Source organism: Anser anser, assembly GCF_964211835.1.
Source record: "Anser anser genome assembly, chromosome: 3".
In the NCBI taxonomy this organism is placed as follows: domain Eukaryota; kingdom Metazoa; phylum Chordata; class Aves; order Anseriformes; family Anatidae; genus Anser; species Anser anser.
The window spans coordinates 66244242-66264723 of NC_139722.1; the positions used below are offsets into that span (position 1 = coordinate 66244242).

Sequence of the window (20482 nt, forward strand, 5' to 3'; positions counted from 1 at the left end):
GCAAATTAACGTGTATTTTAAAAGAAACTGTATAAGTTCTCTAATCACTTCTAGCTATGGCTATTTAGATGAAGGATAGCAACACTGGGAAAGAAACATCTATTTTAAGTTGGTGATTCCTTAAATTAGTAGGATTACAAATAATCTTCCCAACTACTGGTCATACAAATGGCTTGGGGTCGCTAGATGAACGCTGGTCTCTCAGTATTATTCATGCACATTGGCTTTAGACGGTGGAATTGCTTTGGATGTATACCAGAATAACAAAAGCCAGATCAAAATTCATTGATGTCAATGGAAAGTTTTAATGTCAAAACGTTTTTGGACCAGGGAAAGTGAGTAAAATGCTGGTCAGTACTACCAGACCTATCGCTTTGACAGTTCACTTAAAACTGACAGCAAAACATATAGAAAAATGTAACACATTTTTCTGCACATTAATGTCCACCGTTACCAATGAGTCTAAGAAGAAACTGAACCCTCAACGTATCACACAATATAACAGTCCCATAACAATTAAAAAAATGCAGGCTGTGACAATAACAACATCTTTATCAGGACACATCAAAAGATTTGCACTCTTGGAGCTTGTTCTTATGCAAATCATTGGCCTCCCGTATAGCTTGTTGGTTTTCCCCGTTCATATAAATCCCTAACACCTGGAAATGGGGCATTTTGGCCTGGATGTCCTGCCACAGCCTGCCATGGAAGATCTGATTCAGCCTCCTCGTGTCCTGTTGCTCTCCTCAGTGATCAATGTGACCGGCATTGCACAAAGCGCAACGTACGGACAGTTTTTACCACAAAACCCACGGTTTAAGCCTCACCCCTTTCCTTTGAGCTGCCTGAACACAGACCCCCCCCACACCACAACCAGCGGCACCACTGCAGGCGCAGGTAAGCGCTACGTGCCGAACCAGTTAACCTGGCACAAGCACGGCACCTTCCCCTGCATTTTTCGTGCCCAAACACTCTCAAATCACCCCATTTTTCTGCGCTACCGCTGCATTAACTCCTGGGCGGCAGGTGCCAAAGCCCAGGACGAGACAATCCCCAGCACGCCCGTGAGCGCCTTCCACTGCCCGGGCAGAGAGCAGCAGGCCCGGGGGAGGGCTGTGAAGGGCCGGGCTCTGCCGCGAGCGGCTCGGGACGAGTGCCCCGAGCCCGGTGCCCACCCACGGCCCCCACGCGTGTACCGGACCCCCCGCATGTGGCGCACCGGGTCCCCGCCCGCCCCCGGACCCCCCGCATGTGGCGCACCGGGTCCCCGCCCGCCCCGCCGGGCACTTACTGAGCGCCGCCACGGTGCCGGCCTCCAGCAACAGGCAGTCCCGGCGGCTGCGAGCCTCCAGCAGGGCGCTCGGCCCCGGCTCCTGCTTCCAGAGCAGCCGCAGCCCTTTGCTCAGCGCCATGGGGGCCGCTGGGCACGGCGGGGGAGGCTCGGTGCCCGGAGGCCGCCCGCGGCAGGCGGTCACCTCGGCGGGCCGCCGGGAGGCGCCCGGCGGAGAGCTGCCGGCTGCCGGTCCCCCGCCGAGTCCGGGATCGCCCTTCCCTTCTGTTCCCTTCCCCTCCCCTCTTCCCTTTCTCTTCCCACCCACGGTCCCTTGGAAACTTTCGAGAGTCAACTTTGTCCCTCCGGCTCCCGGCAGCTCCTCCTCCTCCTCCCCCGGGACAGGTAGGAGCCGCCGGGGCGGGGAGGAGGAGCGGCGGCCGCCACCGCCCCGCTGCCCTGCCAGCAGCCCTCCGCGTGTCCTCGGGCGGGGAGTCGTGTGCCCCCCGTGAGGCCGGGGACAAGCGAGGGGCCCTGGAGGCACCGCAACCCTCTCCCCCGCCGGTGCGGGAGGCTCAGGCCGCTGCCCCGGGTCGGCTCCGTTCCCCCGCCGCTTCCCGAGCGGAGCGGAGCGGCCGGGCCTGCCCCGGCATGGCGGTGAGGCGATCCCCGCCTGCCCGTCACGTCGCGCCCCGCGGGCACGGAGGGCTGCGGCCGGGCCTCCAAAACGCTGTCCTGCCGGCTGGCAGCAGAGCTTTTGGGGTCGGAAGGCGCCGTTTTCCCTTTTGACTTGATTAACGATCAAAAACAGTGCCCCTTCGTGTAAAAATACTACTTTTTTTTCTTTAGTTTTGCAGGATTCCTGTCACAAATCTATGCTGAGACTGCACGGGATGAAGTATTTGTAGAGTTCAGCCATAAGGAATAGATCGACGAGGTTAGGCACACATGCAAGTACGTGCAGATGAGAGATGATCTGATGTGCTTTCTATCAGAAAGAGTAATCCTGTTTATACGCAGATGAAACAAGCGTGATGAGTGAGAGCGTGCAGCTTGCCCAAAGTCTGGGGGCCTTGGAGGATGTAAGAAAGAGTGCGAATTAATCACGTGCAATTTTAAACAGAAAAGAGAGACATGGTTTTCTTACAGCTGACTTATGGAAAAAGCACAACAAGAATCTGTTTACATCTTTCACTGTGAACTCTCTTCATAGAGAAAAGTGCCTACTAGAGATGAAATGCTGAAAGAATCACTTAAATAATCAGAGATGCCAAAGACAACTCTATCATATGATTTTAAAAAGTTGCCCTGGATCATTCACTTACGTGTTTAAAAATAACAACAACAAAAAGTCTCTTTTGATGTTTCTTTTGCCCTTGAGGAATGATTCTTCATCATCCTCTGTAAACTCCATTATGAGAGTAAACCATCACTTTGAGGGCACTGGCATGTCACTCTTGCCCATGTTTGTAATTCATTAGCAGTTTTTGTCAGTAGTGCTTTTTGCAGCAACTCACAAGAACACATCATTCTCCTAGTTAAGTTAATTTTCTTCATAGAGGCGTATAGAATGCTGTGTTTGGGATTTTTTAGGAAGGTGTTGATGATAACATATGAAAACATACTGATGTTTTTTGGTTGTTGCAGAACACTGATTGCACAGTCAAGGATTTTTCAGCTTCTCATGCTGCCCTGCCAGTGAGGAGGCTGTGGGTGCACAAAGAGCTAGCTGGGAGGAGACACAAGTTGGACAGGGAACCCAGAATAACCAGAGGGATGTCCCACACCATGTGGTGTCATGCTCAGCAATACAAGCTGGGGTAAAAAAGGAGGGGGACATTTAGAGTGATGATGTTTGTCTTTCCAAGAAACCATGACATGATGAGCCCTGCTTTCTTGGAAGTGGCTGAACACCTCCCTGTCAATGGAAAGTACCAAACAAATTCCTTGTTTTTCTTTGCTTGTACACCACAGCTTTTGCTTTACCTAGTGAACTGTCTTCATCTCAACCCACAAGTTCTCACACTTTTAACCTTTCTCATTAAAGAGAATGAGAAAGGTGAGAGACCACATCCCAGCTGGGGAGAGTGAGAGAGCAGCTGGGTGGTGCTTAGCTGTCTGCTGGGGTTAAACCACAACAATACATAATTAAGGATTATTAAAAAAGCATGTTGTCAGAGTTGTTGAACAAAATACTAGAAGTGAAAGAACTGGTGCACCTTGGATAATAGTGTTTTCAGCACCTCAAATGCATGTGAGGAAATGAAGATATGAGAGGAAAACTCAGATGAAGGTGGAAAAATGGACCCCCTTAGCAGCATGAATGACAAAGCTCATTAAAAGAATCCTTTTTAACCTGCTATGATCAGACCTTTTTGGAGGGTTCTGGGTACAAAACATCCAAAGTACAGAAAGATGTGTTTTTAAAGGAGTGATGTCACAATTACTGAAAAAGCAGTAAGTCAGTTAATTAGATATCTCACAGGTCAGTTGCCTTAGAAACATCACAGAATGGCTGAGGCTGGAAGGGACCTCTGGCGGTCACCTAATCCAATGTCCCTGTTCAAGCAGGGTCACTGAGAGCAGGCTGCTTAGGACCATGTCCTTTTTTTTTGAAGACCTCCAAGGACAGTGAGGGGCTTGACTGATATACAAGGGGGGCATGCAAAGGTTTTCTTTGCTTTGTTTTATGGTAGACAAAATCTTTTCACCTAACCAAACCAACCGTCACTCAACACAAAAATCCATATTTAAGTGAAAATATTGAGATTAATGGCTCACCATTTAGGTGGTGTTTGGAGCTGAGCTGTCTTTTGCTGTGGAGCTTTTATATGTGAGTAACATAGAAACTGATTAATTCCTGAGCTGAGGAGTCCCCCAGGTGAAATCATTCTCTTTCCCAGAACAGCTGTTTTCACATGGGCCATAAACCTTTATCGACTCCTTGACATTTTTTCATTTCATCTTCCGTTCTCAGTGAACTTTTCCTTTCCTTTAATCATTTGCTTTGATAGTTTCTTCATATTACTCTTCTACTCATATTTCACTCTTCACATTCATGTCTTTTTTTTTAATCACCTTTTCTACATCTGAGCAGCCACAAATATTTTGCATCATTATCTGAATGTTCTCATAGCTAAATATTGGGAGGTGATGTTCTGATGTCTCTGCTGCCTCTAGCTGACAGAAGCAACAGGTCAGTGGGCGAACTCTGCTGTTCTGCATGCAGGGAACAGCAGGAGTGTTTGAAGAGTGGATTATCTCTTGGCAGCAGTAACGCTCCTTTGCTTTCCTGTTTTCCTTCCAACTCCGTTTGTAAGTCCTGTATCTACGGGAGAGGGAGGGAAATCCTTCTATCGATCTCCCTATCAGGCAGGGAGGAATTCTTAGGATCTCTTGTTTGCTGACCACAGTTATGTGAAATGCAATTCAAACAAAATTGCAGCTCTGATATGTTAGAAGGCTAGCCTCTGTGGTAGAAGGATAGCGTTCAGCTAATAAAGTTTGCTTCCTGTTAGCTCACCTGTGGTGAACTGTGTTGAAGATAATATATATATACTGTATGTATATGGATTTTTAAGCCTAGTTCTTTTGCTGTAATTAGAAATTCAGATGTTACCTCAGCCGCCATGGGCAGCTGTGATTTCTGAACACTTCTATCTTCTAAGTCATTACTCAGTTCGCTCTTATTTTCAATCCCTTCATCTCCCCAACTCCTTGTTTACCTCTGAAACTTGCTGTGCATTTAATGACTTCCACTCCTAGGTCCTTATGGAAATGGATGTTTACGAGGCCTGGATAACCACCTTAATGACAAAGAGTCCTGCGTGCTGATTAGCAGGTGGCTTTGAACATCGGTCCAGAGACACGGATCACGTACGTTGATCAGAAGGGCACAGAAGGGGAACAGCAGAGGTGTTAAATATCAGAGTGGGGCAGAACTGGGGAGAGCTGGTTGTGTTATGCCTAGCTGTCTACTAGGATGCCTGGAAGAGCCCTGTGAACTCCATATTCTAGGCTTTGGGGCATGGAACAAATGAATGTCCATGTATTCATTTGTCTTTATGTGCTATTGAGTGATCTATGCAGGCAGGGGGACTTTCCTACAAAAATGCTGATAGACAGTAGAAACAAACAAAAACCAGTGTGGAAAAAGAAGCAATGGTAATTCTTTTTACAGCTCTGAAACCAAATATCAAAGATTACTTGTGAGGGCATTTCCTGGAGACTTAACGGCCACCTGACATGTGGTCACAAATGGCCTTAGTGGTCACAAATTCCTCAGGAAATGTGCGTGCCTGCAAGGTCATTGAAAATATTTTGGGTTTTGCCTTTTTCTGAGAAACTTGTGACTACACAGAGCAAAGAAGAAATAGGGGAAATATCTCAGCCTAGCTTTTCCTGCATGACATCTAAAACAATAAGTTTGTGTTGCTAATATGCAAAACCTTTTATTGTTTTCACATTTTCTGGTTAATATTGGAGTAACTTATTTTAAGCTGAATTTGCCACAGAGAAGAATTTGCAGGCTGAAGCGCTCAAGTGTTGCTCTGAAAGTAGCTGTAGGTTTTTCTTGTCACCTCTTACATTCCCAGTGAAACTGAGAGAAGAGGTTTCTATTCTAGTTGGTTACGCTTGTCTTGCCTGTGTAAAGAACTTTGTGTGCAGAAGACATCTGGTACTTTGTTACAGAAACAGTTTGATATACTTTGAGCTAGGTCACCGTTTCTCAACAAAGTCAACAACATCTCCTTTAAAATAACTCTGGGAAGTGTAAGAAGCACACGCGATAAATTAGCATGCTTTATTTGTCTGTTTAGAAGCTGACAAGGAACATTTGACCTTGCCAGGAGCGTAAGAGGAGTGATGCAGAGACACTTTCTTCACTTAAGACAGTGGCAGTATTTTCCACTTGCCACTCTTTTACAGCCTTTCCCAACGAGGGTCCCTTACTCCTCACCCCTGCAGTCTGTGATCCTCACAGCAGGAAAAAGAAACTAAATACTAATATTTTTGTATTGGTATTACCCTTTAACAAATTATTTGGAAGGGAGATGGATGGGTTAACGAAGCAGACCTGATCTTCCAGTTTAGCAGAACACTTAAATGTATGCCTAGCTTTAACTATGTGAGTAGTTTAAATCTCACAGCGCCTTTCTTGGGTGAGACTTGTCAAGTGAACAAACATTGCAGGTTCAGCTGCTGAAGGTGGTTGGACTGGAAGCCAACTGGCTTTAGACTCAGCCTCTCTGGCCTCAGGCTGTACTTCCAGACTGGCAGAGGACTGGGCTGTGAATTCAGGCTCTGAACTTGTACCAGCAGTGGCTGAGGGATGCTCTGGTGGAGTGCTGACCGTTTTGTAAATGCTGCTAATGAAAAAGCTGTGTGTGAAGTCTTGTTGGGAGGTCAGTGGAATTTCTCACCTCCTCTTCCACTTACTTGTAGTTTAACTGTGTGTGTGCTAAATCAGAGATCTATCTAGCAAGGCAGGCACTGCATTTGCAGAGACTAGCCTTTTCTTAAGATACTATTTTCAGTAACAGCAGCTGTTTTAAATCTTAACGTTCTTCATCCCAAAACTATGTGCAGATGAGCAGCGTTAGTCAGGCGGCATTTTTTCAGGCAGTAATAGTGACCAGACAACCAGATACAAATGTTATTCTTTCTTCCAGACTGACATGCTTATGATTAGTTGTAGGTACTCCTCTCTCATGTTCAAAGGACTAGGAAGCCACAAAGTTTTCCACAGCTTCTTGCCTAGTCTTCTGGAACTCCTTATAGGAAAACCAAGATGCTTGGTAAAATAGAAAGTTCAGATTTAAAGTGAACTGTTCAGTACCTACGCGGACAGAGATGTCGCATGTAAGTTGGCACATATTTCTGGTGAGCAAAAGGTCTTTTTTATCTTCTGTCAAATTGTGCACACTTCTGTTGAACGTGAAGAGCGATAGCAGCTTTGTGATTACCCACATCAAGGTGTATGGTTTTGATAAGGCGTAGGAGGCCTCCCTCTTGTCCATGAGCCAACTATGAAGAAAATTTCAGAAAGAGGCAATCGCAGACTGCCTGTTGTGGCATTTCTCTTGTATGTGGCACATACCATCATTACAGAGAACTGCAGGAGACAAACCGCTGGCCCAATGCAGCGAAGTCATGCCTAAATTCATTCCTAAATAAGAATTGAACTGTTCTATTAATTCTCCCTATTTGTAAGAAGGAAGAATAGAGACTTCCTGGTTGTTTAGAATCTGTGACTTTCATTGTCTGTTGAGGTGTTATAGCTAGCTAAACAAGCAGGTGAATACAAGGGTAGAAAATGCACAGATACAACGAGAAGCTGATTATTATATAGAAGATTAATGTACATGTAAATAATTGAAAAGAACAGAAAACAAGCTTGCATTTTTTTTTTAGACTAACCAAGTCATACAAAAATTGGAAAAGTTGAGGAGAAAATAAAGCCAATCAAGTCACAGCAGGGTTTCATATATACAAGGTTGATTTTCATGGCACAGTACGTGATGTCTTGAGAAAATGTTAGCTTCTGATCCCTTTCACTGTGATTCATATGTAAATGAATTATGTTAACACAAGAATCTTCCATTAGTTGTTGTTGGGTAATACGGAGGCTACCCATCAGAAAAGAGGAGTATAAAGAGCAGATGGGTCCTCCAGTGAGGCACTTAAAAACGAGGGATGGGAAGAGAGGGCAAGGATAACAGAGCTTCCATGCTCAATATGTAATTCTAATTTATGTTAATTTATTTAAAGCTTATTTACAGTCTGCCCTCAGTGCAATTGGACATTTGAGGGTGCATATATTCTAAGAATTTCAGTGTATAAGCATTACTGGGAGTTGTTTGAACACTTGTGAGGATAATTGGGCATTTATTTTCACTGCTTGCTATTTACATTCGTAGCATTTTCTAATAGGATTTTGTTAGTTAGGTGAGCACATCTTCTGTGTCCACAGAAATGCATATATAAAGGCAAGGAAACTGATATTTTAAAGTAGTCTTGAGCCAGTCGTTTTTTTTTTCTTGCACACATAACACAAAGGTAAAATAAAACTAAACTTTTTTTTTTTTTTGTGAACAGAAGTGACCGTTGGACACAACTTGTACAAAAGTTTCAGATTTGCTCAAATATTTAGGAAAAAAAAGAGGGTGGGGAGGGAAGAGAAGAGAATGGTCTGTTTGGAAAGCACCACTTTTATATGACCAAATCATGACATCAGTAGGTTTTTAGAAGCTAAGTGCTTCCCTTGTGAAACATGACTTTGTACCAAGAGTGCATGAGATCACTGCTTTCCAAAAGAAATAGCCTACTTTGGGGAACACAAGGCAGAAAAGCGTATTGCTATTCTTTGACTCGTACTTCCTCTTGTGTGGATGAATATATTATCAGCACTTTTACTTCTTGTGTACTTTTCTTCAGAAAGGTCTCATAGGTCTTTCTTTAAAAGTGCTTTAAACAGCGCATGTGGCAGCGGGGATCTGTGCCCGGAGCATGGCAGAACCCAAGTGCTGTCTAGCAGCCAGTACCACCACCCTACAACCACTGACAAAAGGAGCCTTGTATCTCTGCGATTAGGGTAATTTTTCCCAAATCTTAAATATAATCCAGAAACCCAGTTCTCATACCTAAGGTCAATGGGAAACATTCCTTAGGTGCAAGGTTCGGGAGTTTTTTTGCTGCATATTCCTTACGATACAGGATTTCTAGGCAGTGCCTTTGATAACGGACCTGGATCTGGTTGTATACCAGATATTAACCACACAGAAAAATGCCGTGTATTCAGTCACCCTCTCAAAACAACCCAAACTGTCCTGCGCACACACATTCTCTCTTCTATTATCACATCACGTCAACATTTTTTTTCCCTTTTAGTTGTTTCCAGTACAACATATGTGGTGCTTTTAAGTTCAAGTTAAGCCTCTTTCTCTCATTTCATTCTATAAACAGACGCTGTGTGGTATTTATGCCTCATGATTTAGAAAGCCCTGCCCATTAATTTTCAGATTTGGGATGAGTTTCAGACCAGAGAGCAAGGGGAGCAAGAGGCAGTGTAATAACACATTCATGTGAAGGAAGGAGAACATTTTCGTTTACCTGAAAGACTAAGGGTTGTTATTTTTACTATTTTCTGTACATTTTTATAAGTCTTGTAAAAGTGGCATTGGGCAATAAATCTCAAAAATTCTTCTTCTTGTCAGCAGCTTTATGACAAACTGACTTAGACTGAGTAGTCTGAAGTGACACTGAATGTGAACCAGTTCAAACCAGCGTCCTCAGTGGGGTTCCTCAGTACAACACCAGCCGTGAACTGGAGAAGTGCTAGGCCGTGTAGGAGAAGGAGCAATCTGGCTAAGGAGCCAAGCTGCTTCACAGCCCTGCAGTTTATTTGCATCTATATGGTGAGTGCAGAGGGAACAGCGTTGCTTTTCTTGAAAGGAAAGGAGTTCTCCAGGAAGAGCTGTTATTTCTGTTAGCACTGCTGTGAAGGGGGGGCTGGCTAAATAGCACAGAGCATGTGAGGGGAACGGACCAGAAAAGAGAAGTACTGAGGAAATACCATGGTTTAAAGTCATTTGAACAACTGTTTTGGTATGCTGTATTATTCCTAATGCACCCGTTAAACCCACGGACAAGTAAGCAGAGAGGCTTTCATGTGGCTTGCTCGTCAGTATTTGTTTTTTGACAATTTGACTTGTTTGTTTAGGTGTGCCGTTCTGCTCCAGTAAAAAAGATTTTGCATTGCTTTTACAAAAAGATTTGCTTGTACTTCTAACCCTTGCCATGGCTGCTGTTAACATACAAACCATAAGGGGAGTTTGAGGTTGGCTAAGGGTTATCCGTTCCTACCCCAGAGTGCACAAGGCTTGGATTACACTGTCTGTAGTCCTCCTGCAATCTCTGCTGGTGTGAGGACTGCTCATAGCACACGTGGCAGAAGCGTTCACCCCACATAGGCGGGCAGGCTGGTCTAGAGCTCCCTGACCCTGCTGATTGAAGGCTGCAGGAATTACAGCTGAACTCATTTTAAGACTGTTATCCTGCTCTTACTCCAGGGAGTGAGGCTCAAAAATTGCAGGGCAGAAGGGGGGTGAGAAACCAGTGTTCCCTGTGGCCTGCACTCTGTTCCTAGGACGTTTGCTGGCTTTTGGTTCCAGCTACTGTTCAGGACTTCCCGATACCCCAGGTGGGAAGGGGTGACCACAGCACCTGGGCAGGCCTGAATAATCCCAGCAACATGGTTAGAGCAAGGGGGGTGAGGGGGAGTGGAAAGGGGGCTCATGAGCGTGGCTGGAAAAGCTTCCCACTCCTTCCACTGCCTTTACCCGTACTCTTTGTCACTAGCCCTCCCTTCTCCCTGCTTTGTTCTCTGCTGCTTTCTGTCCAGTCCCTCCCCTGGTCTTTACTTTCTGTTATTAGTGATCCTGGTGCACGGGGAGAGCGGCATCTTGGCCATCCCTGCAATTCCTTCCTGTGGCTTTTAAAAAGATGGGCGCAACAACAGCTTTCATGTGCTTTTCTTTCAGAGTAGCTTTCTCTGCATATTTTGGTAGGAGTTCAGCTGAATTCTCTCTTTACTCCTTCCAGAAACTGGAAATAAACTTCGTCTGGGCCTGGAGATTTATTGCAAACTACACAGAAGGGCCAGAACTGGTGCAGAGCTTTTCCACATGGAAAGACTGATGCAGAGAGCTCATAGTGTGCCCAAATAAAAGCAGAGATGCTCCGTCAGCCTAAAATGCCTCCTAGACGAGAGGGTAACTAAAGCTTGGTTCAGTCCTAGCAGCTCAGAAGGCTGACCAGGCCAGCAGCCACCTCACACAGCCGCTGTTGCAGGGTGCAGAGCAGTGCCCAAAGGCTTTGGAGGATCTTTGGCTGCACACAGGGTTGGCCAAGGTGCCCTTGCACCCTGGGGCTGATGGAAGCAGACAGAGGTGACACATGTCCGTCCTGTCTTTCCCCATGCCGGAGAAAGGTTTATTACTAATCATTTTTATTAGACACTAACACTAGGTAATTACAATATGAATGCGGTAGCTCATTCAGAGAGGAGTGGTGCCAGACAGCACCTACAAACACAGCTTTTCTGAACTGTTCTAGACCCTCAATCCCCTCTGAAACCAGTGCAGTCCTCACAAGTTGCCCTTTCCTCATGATGGATTTGCACCACATCAGAATAGATGCCACACATCCATGCTGGAGGTTTATGTTGCACCATAGCATTCTTTAGCTAGCAACTTCCTCTTACTGATCGTGAATTTGGTTTAAATTTTGGAAGACTTTCTTGGACACTTACTTTTTTTTTTTTTAAATCCCCTCCTCTTCTCCTTTCTGCCAAGAGTTAAGGCTGTGTTTATAAGCAGCAGCTAGCCTGGCACTAGTTCTTACTAGTAAAGCTTATCTAGTGCCAAGTAAACACAAGCATGTGCAAGCCAGGGAAGAAGCTTTCTATTCCTACCTCCTTCTCAAAGGCTTGCCTTAGATGAAAAAGTCCCTGCTGTACGTTTGGTAGGTGCAATTGGGGAACAGCCAGGGAAGTGTCGCTGTTTAAACAGGGAAGACAAATGAAGAGCTTCCTTCCTTCTCATCTTTCTTTGTAGGCACGATGAATCCTGAGTGATGCAGTCCTGTGGAGCAGGATCAGATGGACCCTCCTGGGGCGGGGTCAAGCTCCACAGCCCCCCCCGACAGCAAGTTGTGTGGTTTGTATTTTGCTATTACAGCGCAACAGATGCTATATTTAACTTCCTACTTCTCTTCCAGCTGTTTAGTTTTTAAACAAAATCTGAGCTTAGAAATACTAGTCAGCTAGTCACAAACAAATCATCAGTTAGAAAGCTGTCCCTGACTCCTGTACAGCCCTCACTTCTGAGGTGCCTTCCCCTTTGGCAATAGTTTAACTGTTTGGTGAATCATTGCGTTATTGGATGCACCAAATTTGACGAGATCCTGGGTCTGGCTTGGAAAGAATTTCATTGAAAATAATGAAATAGATGAACAGTGGATAAACAGGGGGTCTTGTTCTGGGCTTCTGAAGGTCTGTGCTTCCAGCATGTCATTAGGAATCATAGTGGCAGTTAAGAAAAAAGTGGGTGTGGAGAGGAGGATTCTCATATAAACATTTCAGGGGACTTTGAGAAATGCCAGTAAATATTTCAGGTTCCTAGTACAGTTGTGACTGCAGGTATTATGATAAGGAACCTTAAGCCTAACCTAAGCCCTCCAGACAGCCCTACAGAATGGTGAGAACATACCAACAACAATGTCCTTCTGCCCTATGAAACATGGGACCTCAGAGATGCCGACAAAGTGAATCTAGTGCAATTTACATTAGGCACACAAGAAACTTTCACAAGTCCAGAAAGGACTAGATGAGCAGACAATACACAAGGATCACATGGGAGCAGGGAGGTCCTCTTCCCCAAAAAAGCGTAAAGCAGAGAGGTAAGCAGAATGAAGTGATGCATTTTACTTAACTTTTTCAGTTCATAGATAGTTCACCTCTTTTTAATTCTATCTAGATTTACAAATATTACAAAGAGTTTGTGATTTGTTGAGCTAGGCTTGAAACAGAAATATTATTTGCTAACCATTTTAGCCTGGTTCTTGTCCTAGGATAATTCATAGTCCTAGGAGACCTTATTGCTCTCTACAACTGCCTGAAAGGAAGATGTAGGGAGCTGGGGGTCGGCCTCTTCTTGCAGATAACCAGTGATAGGACTAGGGGGAATGGCCTCAAGTTGCACCAGGGGAGGTTCAGGTTGGAAATGAGGAGACATTTCTTCTCAGAAAGAGCGGTCAGGCATTGGGACGGGTTGCCCAGGGAGGTGGTGGAGTCACCGTCCCTGGGGGGCGTTTAAGGAAAGGTTGGATGTGGTGCTTAGGGATGGTTGGACCAGATGGATCTTGGAGGTCTTTTCTAACCTTAATGACTATGATTCTAAGATGCCACCACTCTATTACACAAAGGGCTATAGAGCACAACATTGAGTGCCTTAACTGACCTTGAGTACCTTAAGCAACCTAGTGATCTTGATGTGATTACAAATCTGAAAGCCTGATACTTAGCTTCTGCATTAGAAGTACCATTGTGTTTAACATCCTGTTTCATCCACAAATGTAACTTTTTTTTTGAACAGACTGATCTTCTACTATAATTGATTACAAATGAAAGGCTAGCCCCTCAAATTATAAAGGTCCCCTTTTCAGGCCTTTTATCCTCTCCTTTAGCACAGAAAGAATAAGAGCGTGCTCTTGACAGCCCCTATCATGTAAACTCCAGTCTGCTGCCTTGCTATTTTCGAGGTGCCTGTGGGTGACCAACTTCATTAGTCACTGAGGCATCATATAATTGCAGGTGGATGTGGGTGGACGCTATGACAAGCAATTTAATAGGTACTTTTTGCACGTGTCAGAAACTTTACCATTACAAACCATCAGGAGCTCTGGAGTTCTTCTTCTCCTTCAGCTGAAGGGGTAGAGAGGGTGAGGAGGTGCCCCAGGCACCTTTCTGTCCCAGGATACTTTTGGTTTTGGTAACATGCCGTGCTCTTCCTTCCCTGCACCAAGTGCCACATTTACAGACACAGCCTTTCTGTTGTCACCCCTCTGTGTACACGGGCCCGCACAACCCACCTTCTCCACAGCTCCAAAACCAGGGCCACCCCTTCTTTTTTTATCCCAACAGCTTACCCTTCCAGGTAGTGCAGCACAAAGATGTTTTCCTAAGAAATGTATCATGGCTGAAAATGCATAAAAGGGCTCCAAAGTGTAGTTATTTCTGGCAGGAACCCGTACAGCTAAAAGTTAACTTAACCATTGCCCCATCTCTCACTGCTTCTGGCCTGCCTTAGGGCAAATCTTTTCAGGAATCCCTGAAAAGGATGTTAAAAGCCTAAAAAAGACTATTTATTTATTTTACTCCAGAGTCACAGACCTGTCACAGTCTCACAGTCACAGTCTCTGCCTTTCCAAGGGCTTCAGGCAATGCTTTTCCACTGCTGTGGCCAACCCTCTTCTGAGCTGCCTGATGACAAACACTCTTCTGTAGCCCTCCTTCCCTTTTATCAATTCTGCTAGATGGTCAAAGAACCTGCCTGGTTACTTACTCAGTTGGCAGGTCTGCTTTCCAGATTGATGCCTTTCTTCACCACACTCGCTGCACAGCCTTGTCAGCCCGCTGGGACTGCTCAGCATCCTTACCTAGCACAAGCACTGCGCCTCGCTGCATACGTGCATACAGATACGCCGTGTGTCCTCTGGGCCAGTGCCTTGGGGGCAGGATCAAAACTGAAAAGTAACCCAACCACATAGTACTTCTGTAATACTTTTCAAAAGAAAGTCTCCACAATCTATATACACATTTTAATTGTATTCTATTATATTTTTAGCAAAAAGTATGTCTTGGAATAACAGTCAAATTATTTGCTGTTATTTTTTCAAGGCAGGGGGAGAGAGATGTTTCGAAGACAAACTATACTAATGAAGAATAACAGTTTTAGATCTGCATCTGCTGAGATTCAATTGCAACAGAAGGTAATGTCAATTAAAAGTGATAAATATTTGCAAAGACAAAATAAGTTTATTAGCAAATGATTTTAAAAAGTGCAAGTGTCTAAAGACAGCAGGTACAAGAGGAAAACTAAGGGAAGCAAAAGTGTGCTGTTATGATCATACAGTAAATGATACACCACCTTGCTTCAGCCCTAACAGAAAAATTGGACTTATCGAAATGTATTTTAACAGAAGAATATAGCCGCAGACCAGAATCAGGAAAGCACCGTGTTTAGTAAATATGACATAGCTGGATTTAGATTGACTGGACCTGATTCAATAAAACTTAACAAGTAGTTACTTGAAGATAGACTTGACATCTGTGTAGATGACAGGAACCTGGAGTTCAAAAAGAACTCCAGGAGGATGGTAGATATGCAAGCAGTAATCTGAAGGAAGGCAAAAAATATATATATCTTTTAAAAAAATGATAGTTTAAGAAAACATGACCAATTAGGAAAGATTAAAAGGCCAAGAAATTAAAAATATGTAAACACATTGTTTATAAAACAAGGAAATTATGTCAGCTTAAATTCAGTACACCAAGGATGCTAGAACAGTACTTAAACAATTGATGTGCAAATAGCCATAGGATAAAAAGGTTAAAAAAAAAAAAAAAGGCTTATCTGAGTTTGTTGAGAAGAATCAATGTAAACAGTCAACTTCCTCAGACTAGTCTTCTAGTCAAACTAAAAGCAGGGAATATAGAAGCACAATACAGAAGGGTTTTAGTACTAATTTTGAGAGATTACCCACATTCAAGTGTTATAAGAAACTTAAAGGAATATATTCTAAACGTGATGACTACCAGGAAGGCGTAAAACAAGCTTAGAATTGACTTACTTGGAATATAATTATTAATAAACTTATCAAAAGCAAAAAAACCTCAGTTTGGTCTGGGTTGAAAAGAGAGACAGAACTAAATATCGTAAACTGAAAACATGGCTGGGAATTACGGTTCATTTGATCTAGTTGCACAAAGCTCTACACATACTATATGAACGCTGTATGGAAGTTACCCAGCCAGGCAGCAACATAGAGCAACACAGGAGTTAATACCATAAACTGATGAGACAGCAGGAGGTGAGAACTACAGTCCTCATTCTGGCATGTATTAACAGTGCTTGCACAAGGAAGAGGACAGATCTCACCGTATGTATCACAGAAAAGTTTCAAGTACACTCCTTTTTGTTTGTTTGTTTCACGCACCCCTGGGAAGAGAGGTGATACACATTGATAGGAGGAAAGAATTACTAAAACAGAATGGTTTATGTTAGAAAGATTGCTGAAGGGATATAGCAAGACATCTAGTACATAAGAATTATTAGACATTGTTTAACTGTTCTAGCTGAAAAAAATAAAGCTTTACGGTAGCATTTTACATATGCACAACTTACGTAAGTGATGGATGTAAGGGAAATCTTTCTAAGTGATAACATGCTTGTCTACTGAAAAGGGCTATGCTGGCATGTTCTGGAATCTCCGTATTATAAAGTGTGTGTCTATGACTCATATGTCCTTTAAAATAGTCTGGCTATAATTGATACTGTCATAGTATGGGACCTACAGCTTGATCTCCAGCCAGTCTGTATGTTTCTAATTCTATGAGGTTGGTTTTTTTAGGGATTCTTTAGACAGAAAAAAGTGTTGGTTTTTTTTTCCTGCTGAACATATTACCTTTACTGTTCCATGCTTGTTTGCAATTTTATTAGTGTCATTAGTGCTAATTATACACGAAGAGTTACAGAAAAATGTGGAGAGTACATAGAGCGTAGAAAACAACCAATTCTAAAGCTGCAGATAACTCACCTTGCCCTGGCACATGCTCGCCCATCTCAGCGTGAAGCACTGAGGCAGGCAGAAGCTGCAGCAGCAGGATGCTCACCGTCCTTTGCTTCCAGCAGACGGATGCACACCACAAGGCTGTGGAGTGCTTTTGGCCCATCCAGACTGCCTGGTGTACTTCAAACTACACCCCAGGAGATGCAGCGCCTTTCTCTACAAGGCTGTTAGTCTGAACCATCATGCTGCACTGCACAAAACTGATTTTGGTAGCAGTAAAACAGATGTATATTATTTCATCGTAATGTACAGTATAAAGTGTAGGATAAGGTACTATTTGCTGAAGAACTTTGTCATTGAAAACAAATTGCTCAGTAATGTCCAAGTTCCAGTGTTCATGCAAAGCTAAGCCTCGTTATAACATGAAAGAATGTTCTAACTGCAATACAGTAAGTACTCTTCCAAAAAAAACCATCATACATTGCAACAACAGTCTACCGCTGCAGTCTAATCCCCACATGGTAGGTGTTGCTGCAGACAAGAAATACATGTAGCACTTCCTTTTGTACAGCTAATTTTTTATTGTTAAATAATGAACGTTGTAACGGAATAAACTATTAAGAAATTAAACCAAACAGCTAAGGCATTTGACATGTTTTACAGTCATTGGGATGGTGTCACTGTTTGGATATACCTTACCTTTCAGGAAAACTGTAAATCAGGAAACAGGTTTAAGGCTTTTTGCTACTCCAGAGATTAATTATTCAGCTATGACAAATGAAATACTGAAGGGCACTGCTCAAGTCTTACTCTAAATTGTTTTTGTTTTATGACTGCATCTTCAGAGTGAAGATTTTCTGTTGCTCTCAAATCACTCAACTTAACTATGCCACTATTCATGTCTAATTAAAAAAAACAACTACCAAAGACAATCTAATTTCTATTCTGGGTCAACACCGTGCTGACACAAAGCCAGGAATACACAGCAGCACTGTGCTCTCCTACTTATTTGCAGTCAGGAGGGCTCCATCAACCACGAGCTGGGCTGACCTGAATAATGAAAGCTTACAACACACGCATAGCTTTTGCTGTTTGGCAGTCAACTAGCACTATTATACCATTATGTTCTGATGCCTGCTTGAGGGAAGGCACATGGACGCTTTCTCATTCTTCCACTAGCCAGTGCCCATAAGCTGATGAAAAGCTTATAAAGAGGTTTTGCTTCATTCTGCATCACCCTGTTAAAAAGCAATGTGGTGATTTAAAAGAAAAAAAGATAGTCTTGTGGGTATACATAAATATTTATTATCATTTACTTCATTTTACTAGAAGTCCTTAAACAGTTTTTCTTTTTTTGCCAAAACGTTGCATCTCTGACACAGTTGCTACTATCATAGCTTCCCTGCACTGGGAATGCACAGCTTACACTTAAATTTCAAAACAATCTATTCAAGATAAAGAACCTTCAACTGTAGTGCATATGGAGCTATTCAAAGATTGGTAAAAAAGACCCCCCGTTCCCCCTCCCAAATTGAGAATCTGTTACAAAGAGATTTCCTTACCAAAAAGTGAATATACAAAAGCTAAAAAAAAATGCTGGCTTGAAAAAGTGATTTCAGGATTTACTGTACACATTGTAACAATTTATTATATAAGCTGCTTCTACATGCAAGCAGATCTTACATTTGGTGTAAAACATTTATACACATTCTTTACAATTTGTACATATTTAAATGGCTGTATCAAACAACACTGCGCTATGGAATTTTGGAAGCAAACAACTAAAACTGGGAGGGGGAAAAGACAAGGTTTATAAAACGTGAACAAGACCCGTGACACTGAAAAGCATCTGGACTTAGGCTTGTCTTGCTTGTTTTGGTTTCAGGTTATTCAGGCAGACCTAGATTTTCCTTCTAGCACACAAAAATAACACCAATGCAAAATAGAGTAAGGCAACTATTCAGCCAGCAGACTGTACCCGTCACTTAGAATGGCTTGTGGGAAAATGCCTTTGCTTTAAAGTTAGTTTTTTGCTAAAATGTTTATGTTCTAGGCACATTTTTAGCAAAAATTGCACTTTGGCTTTTCTGATTGCTTATGACATTAAATGAATTACTGTAGTTGGTGCCCATTTTGAACAGGACTGGGGCTGGGGTTTTTGGTCAAAAAAGCCCAGGCCTCAAGTGATATTTCAGTAGTAAGAAAGATGGCAGTGGGGCACTTGATAAGAGACGATCAAAGCACAGAGTCTGTGTGATAACTGATGTTATTCAGTACCTTCGTCACCTTTTAGTTCGTATTAGAAGGTAACAAAAGTAAACCCAAGCCAATAGCATACCATACTGCTTTGTGAAAACCTGAGCTCTGTTGGAATCTGGGGACTTCTATCAGTTTGTGTTATATGTGACAGTGTCCCCTTTACTGAAACACTTAAAACTCTTTAAGAGGTACAGCACTGAGGAACACCAGTGCCTTATGGCGTAACATTGCGTGGGTGTCAAAATGCTGGCATGGAAAACTGTTTTTCACACCTTCTTGAATGGCTCTACGTTTGTACTTTGTCTTTTTACACAGTGCATAGCAAGAAAGGAGGAGCCTTGATATAAGCTCTGAGGTGTTGTGCCACAAGAACAAAGTTTAGTTATAAGGAAAAGAAGAAAGGGGAGAATGAATGATATTTACTAGAAGTCATAATGGGACTTCTCACTATGACCCGTGCCATGGCTGCATGTGGGAAGCAAAACTTAGAACAAGTGTTTGTTCAGGAGATTATCATGAACATGTACCAGAAACATATACAAATATAATTCCTCCTGGCTACTGAATTGCTAGAGAGCAAAACTGAATATAATGAGCAGTAAAGTCATTTTATGAGGCTTGTCTACTTCTCCACTTAAAACTGTAATTCTGACACTGATGAAGGGATTTTGGAAGAACATCTGAGAGATGCAAGTCTTCATGAAGTCCATGGCAACATACCAGTTAGATCCCTACAACTGACAGCATTTTCTAGCTGTTTTTACTTAAATAATGATGCAAAGGGTAGAGCATTCAAGATAAAAAAGAATCTTATGGATTCAGGCTGATAAAGTAAACATTTTAAATAATTCATTTTTTCCCCACAACTATTTTTTTTGGCTGGCAAAGGCTAACAAGTTTATTGGCATTGCCCCCAAATCAGAAAAGCACTTCGGGGTTGTTCTTCATTGTTGGCTACTCGTTATTCTCTACATCACAGGAAAGCGGCTGAGTGCCTGCCTCAGCTTCTGTGCAATCTGAAACAAAGAAACAGAACATATTTAATATGTAGTCACTTTACCCTATGCAGAAACAAGATTTCATGCTGAGATTAAACAGATTGTTCCCTTGTCTTCCAAAAACTGTAGTCTTTCCTCAGTACCCTTAATGTGTACAAGATTGACAACACTATGTTCAGCTGCTCTCTTAACACTGCCAGATACAACACGGCATCTGAGCAGGGAGTGCTGTGCAGTCAGTATACTCCAGCTCTGACCTGTTGCTGCCTTCTCTTGAAAAGACCAAATGTCAGAGCTGTCACCAACAGCGTTGTTTAGTTTGTGGTAATGCGTGGCTTTGGTCTTGGAAAGCAATCATCTGTTCAGCAAAAAGATGTAATCAATAAATGTGGTTGGTCATGACTTAAAAGTGTTCCTGTCTTTGATACGAGTTTACAAGCTACCAGCAGTCCTTCAGCAGTTCAACTTGCTCTCACAAAGAAAATAACTGATTTTATTTGTTTTACTACAGATGTTCTAGTTCAAAATCCCAGGTGCACTCAGGTATGAGGAAAACTGAAGTAGTAGTCCTTTTTCCTCCTCCAAATCTCGTTGTATTTGTAAG

General features: G+C 43.0%; 2 protein-coding genes and 1 long non-coding RNA gene across 9 annotated transcripts in view; 1 reads left to right on the forward strand and 2 right to left on the reverse strand.

The window, feature by feature from the left end:
• SYNJ2 (synaptojanin 2) overlaps window positions 1-2080 on the reverse strand; it is a 64612-nt gene extending 62532 nt beyond the window's left edge. The window contains exon 1 of one of the 2 annotated variants that reach the window (XM_083827736.1): window positions 1292-2080. In XM_083827736.1, coding sequence (XP_083683862.1) covers window positions 1292-1412 — 121 coding nt within the window. In that variant the 5' untranslated portion in view covers window positions 1413-2080. The remainder of the gene's footprint in view (window positions 1-1291) is intronic. The other variant, XM_083827739.1, reaches the window with a different exon arrangement.
• Window positions 1553-18960, forward strand: LOC310895991. 5 transcript variants are annotated; one of them, XR_014581105.1, is made up of 8 exons: window positions 1553-1675; window positions 2120-4466; window positions 5036-5146; window positions 6963-7132; window positions 9490-9687; window positions 11887-11988; window positions 14730-14821; window positions 16552-18960. It is a non-coding gene; the product is annotated as an uncharacterized lncRNA (long non-coding RNA). The 5 variants fall into 5 exon arrangements; XR_014581103.1 differs by having other exon boundaries at window positions 5036-7132; window positions 9487-9687; XR_014581104.1 differs by having other exon boundaries at window positions 5036-7132.
• SNX9 (sorting nexin 9) overlaps window positions 17904-20482 on the reverse strand; it is a 61442-nt gene continuing 58863 nt past the window's right edge. For both annotated transcript variants that reach the window (XM_083827748.1, XM_083827747.1), the window contains exon 18: window positions 17904-19896. In XM_083827748.1, the coding sequence (XP_083683874.1) occupies window positions 19849-19896 (48 nt within the window). In that variant the 3' untranslated portion in view covers window positions 17904-19848. The remainder of the gene's footprint in view (window positions 19897-20482) is intronic.